This window comes from Cicer arietinum, chromosome 1, assembly GCF_000331145.2.
Source record: "Cicer arietinum cultivar CDC Frontier isolate Library 1 chromosome 1, Cicar.CDCFrontier_v2.0, whole genome shotgun sequence".
NCBI classification, from domain to species: domain Eukaryota; kingdom Viridiplantae; phylum Streptophyta; class Magnoliopsida; order Fabales; family Fabaceae; genus Cicer; species Cicer arietinum.
The window spans coordinates 45,624,912-45,629,119 of record NC_021160.2 but is presented as its reverse complement, the minus strand read 5'-3'; the positions used below and the strand labels follow the sequence as shown (position 1 = coordinate 45,629,119).

The 4,208-nt window shown below is 30.3% G+C and overlaps 1 protein-coding gene across 2 annotated transcripts in view; it reads left to right on the top strand.

Annotated features, from left to right (window-relative positions):
• The window catches only part of LOC101495384 (uncharacterized), a 7,447-nt gene extending 5,089 nt beyond the window's left edge, over nt 1–2,358 (top strand). The window contains exons 10-13 of one of the 2 annotated variants that reach the window (XM_012712454.3): nt 889–1,044; nt 1,308–1,409; nt 1,756–1,821; nt 1,943–2,358. In XM_012712454.3, the coding sequence (XP_012567908.1) occupies nt 889–1,044; nt 1,308–1,409; nt 1,756–1,782 (285 nt within the window). In that variant the 3' untranslated portion in view covers nt 1,783–1,821; nt 1,943–2,358. Of the gene's footprint in view, nt 1–888; nt 1,045–1,307; nt 1,410–1,755; nt 1,913–1,942 lie in introns of those variants that run through there. The other variant, XM_004488672.4, reaches the window with a different exon arrangement.
• Nucleotides 2,359–4,208: the final 1,850 nt, after the last annotated feature.

The window sequence follows — 4,208 nt, the reverse complement described above, 5'->3', positions numbered from 1 at the left end:
TGTCTTGGAGAGTGTATTGCTAGTATTTCTCATTTTATTTAAGCTTCACAAAAGGAAACTTGATGTAAGTATGTAAAAAAGAAAAATGGTTCAATGGAAAATCAGTGGGAGATAAACTTCGGTAAATCGCTTTGTGAGATTATGTAAATAAGGAAACAAATTCCAGGGTATGATAGTGGCAGAACTTCACAAGTTTAATTGGAGGGGCCATTAAGAAATAAAATATATATTAAACATCTTCAATCATTTGTGGTATACTTTCTCTTGGGGTAGTGGTAAATTAAACCTTGGCTTTTATATATGTTTCTGGATTCGAATCAAATCTATGCTGTTTTTTTCAAATATAAATTACCATAATTAACAAAACTAATGAAAATATTTTTACTCAAGAACTCGAACTGCAAGACCTTTAATGTTCAAAAGGTCACTTTACCACTGCGCCATTTCATAATGCATGCTTTTAGCGAACTATATAATATATATACGGATTTTTCATGAGTCAAGAAATAAATTTATAATATATATGCATAAAATTTATACGGATTTTTCATGAGTCAAGAAATAAATACTTATCTTTATTAAGAAGCTCTCATGAGTGAGAGGTTAATCCGAATCTGTGCCATACAGTCTGATATCGGCAATTAGACCTCCTGTATGGAATGCATTGTTAGGAGTTTCACATTCCAAAAGACTTCACTTATGAAATTATATCTTCACTTGCTCAGCAGTTCCCATTGGTTACTTATTAGGTTGCTCGCTTCCTTCAGCAGTTGATTGTGTCAGTAGTTCTGTACGTGTATATCCGTTACAATTTTTTTTATAAGTAATGTAAATTGTAGTCACTATCTGCTCCGAAACGAGACGTAACTAACCACAGAGAATTGATAGGAGCTGGACCTTCCATTGAGTTCATCATCTTGGGGCGAGGAGGATCTCAAAGATCCAGAAAAATTCCACGAAATGACTGTGCTTCTCAATGCTCAAAGGGAAATCTCTGAAAAGATATTGGATGCACAGTGGGAGACTAAATGGCGTCAAGAAAAGGTTGGTGATTGTTATCTCTTTCCATCTCCCGTTTGTTTGCTCGTGCTAAAGGATCAATTTATCATAACTGACACATGTCCTACTCAGTCATTTCATGCAATGAAATTACATCCAAGAGCATGTACAACTGTCTTAGCATGCCTTGTGCTTTTACTAATAGTTTAGAATTCAAAGGGTGTTCTTGCCTCCCAATTAGTATCTTATTCTTCTTCCATGTGCACTTTGTATCTTTTTTGCTGACCGATGCTTGATTTGACCTTCAGATGAATGAGATGTTGGAGGAAAAGATGCAGCCATACATTCAAAATATTGACAAAGAAGTTCTTTCTGAGCCTATTTTATTAAAACCAAAAAAGCAAGATAAGGTATTCTTTCTCCCCTTCTCAGTGTGTGTGTCTTATCCCGGGTTTACGTTCGTTGATTGTGCATGTTGACTAGGATAGAGAGACAACTTTCTAGTTTGCATAGGTCCAATGGAGTATGAACTAGTTGGTGTTCTTTAAGTGTGTGAGGTCCACAGTCCAAAAGTTCGAACCAATGGACTCAAACTATTGATCACTTATAAACACATTAGTTTCCCTTGTTCCCAACGATGTGAACTTTTTAATTTCCAACAAATGTGATGTTTTACTTTCTCTACAATAAACCCTTTTCATATAGTGTTAGTCGTAGTGATGACTTGACTCCATAACTTGCATCTTACTCTTGCAGAATCGTCGGAGGTGGTGGTTCTTTTGACATGGTGGGAATGAATGCTTTATTTGTCAGAACATCCATGTAATCCTAATTTTGATTTTTACAATCTATAACCTTACATATTATTGTATTTTTTTCTCTCTTCTTAATTGATTTGCCTGTTCTATCTTTACTCCTTGGCTTTCTGGATGCCGTGATGCAGCACGCATCATCAAGCGCATATGTTGCGCCTATCTGTCGTGATCATCATTTTGTGGAGGAAACAATTGTTGGTTACTCAAGAAATACACAACAAAAACCTGCTTGCACCCGAACCTATTCATTTTCCAGGGTTTTTTTTATGGTTTTATCTCATGATATAATTAATATAAGCGTTTATGTTAGTATTTAGATATACTTAGAAAAGTAGCTTATGCCATTATAAGTTTTTGGGTTATTTCAATAAATTTTCCGTGATAGTTTAAGAATGTGTGCTTGGAAGTGTTTATTCACAACTATCTGAGTTTATCTTAAAGACACAAGGACTTGTAGCTGTATTTGAGGGAATTTGTACTGAACGTATGAGGCATTGTTAATATAATCTCTGAATGAATAGAAAATTTAAATACATTTTAAGTATCTCGTTTGATATTAATTTTATATATTAAATTTGCCAATAAAAAATGGATTTGAGGAGCAAATTAACTAAATAAAGACATATTTGAAGACTATATATATTTAAATAGTTCTTATAATTTTAATACGGTTAAACCCGTTAGATCATCCAATCTAATTCAACCTGCATTTTGACTTAACTCATTTAAGTTTAGGTCTAATTTAAACTAATTAATTGAAATCCAATTATGACTAGTTTGGGTATCGGATTTCACTTTTTGAACCTTTGAAATATTACTATTGATATAGTTAAGATGTAGTTGTTGGACTAATATTTTGTTGCTAATTTAATTAATTTAAGTGTTTTGTTGTGTTTGTAAATGTATTTTAAGTATAAAATGATATGTTGTGATATAGTTTTATTATTTTTTAAATGTTCAAATGTTTAAATTTTTTATTGTCTGTGAACCCAACTCAATCCAACCTACTCATAATCGGGTTGATTTAGTTTGAGTTTAATAAAAAATAATAAATTCAGAGTTCAACTTAACTCAAGTAAAATTAATTACTTTGAGTATTAAATTCGAAATTTAATCCATTATGTGTATACTCTAATTTTGATAGATTCAAAAATTTAATATTAAATATTCAAGATCAACTTGACAGAGTATTCATAATATTAATAAAAATATTAATAGTTATTATTATTTTTTTTAAAGTATGTTAACAGCCGACATCGATGTGATGTCCTTACACTTGTATATAGTTGTACAATTTGATATGTATTATAATGGGATAATTAGCGATTCAAAATTAAATAAAATGGTCATTCACATTGCTACAAATGGTTGGTAGGTACTACATCATTATCACTGCCTTACACTTGGATAGAGTGAATTGGTTGCATGTTTTCTTTTCCATTTAATAACTCATGCAATAAAGTGACATGTTTTTTTTGTTGACTAAATAAAATGAATTGTTACTATAGGCAGTAAAGCCTATAATACATATAGGACGTGGCCCCATAATACATATTATTAATTATTAATCCTCTTGCCGACAGTATGCCCCATCCCTCTTACTTTAATTAAACGGAAAATCGTGACCTTGTCACTATCCCTAACTTCTGTTCACTGAAAATGATGGCACAACAAATAACGAGTCAAAAATGAAAAGTTAGAAAAAAGTACTCTAATGTCTATCTTAATTATTTTATTATTTAATAATTGTAAATGTTATCATTTCTCACTTAAAAGAGCATCTGTTTAACAGGTACAATTTGATTTAAATATTAAGCTATTGTATTATATATATGTATAGTGACAAAATAGATGTGTAGTTTCCGCCGCTACAAACCAATCAACAAAATCATTAAGTAATTTCAATTTATGGGTGTTCACATGTGCGAATACATTGCAAAATCATTAATAAGTCCAAAAATAATCATAGTTCAGACTTCAGCACATATGAGTATTTGTTAAATAAAAATAGTTACAATGTTATGACATAATTTTATTTATTTTTGAATTATACTAGCAATTCTTTTTTAATAAACAAATAAAATAATCATAGTTTAGAAGATTCGTGCTTCTAGTCGTACATTTCCAATTTTTATACATTTCGGAAACCAAAATTATTGGCTTAGTAGTCTATTACTTCAACTGTTTTTGAAAGATATAATTATAAGATATAATATTAGTGAACAACTTTATTTTTATAAATTCACAAATTTAACATCATGTCGGATACGAAAAAATTATTGGCTTATTAATCTAGTGCCAATATTTGTGCAGCTGCTTTATTTTTTTATTAATTATAATTTTTGTTTTTTATTTTTATAGATTCATAAAATTAATTATTTATTTTAAAATTCG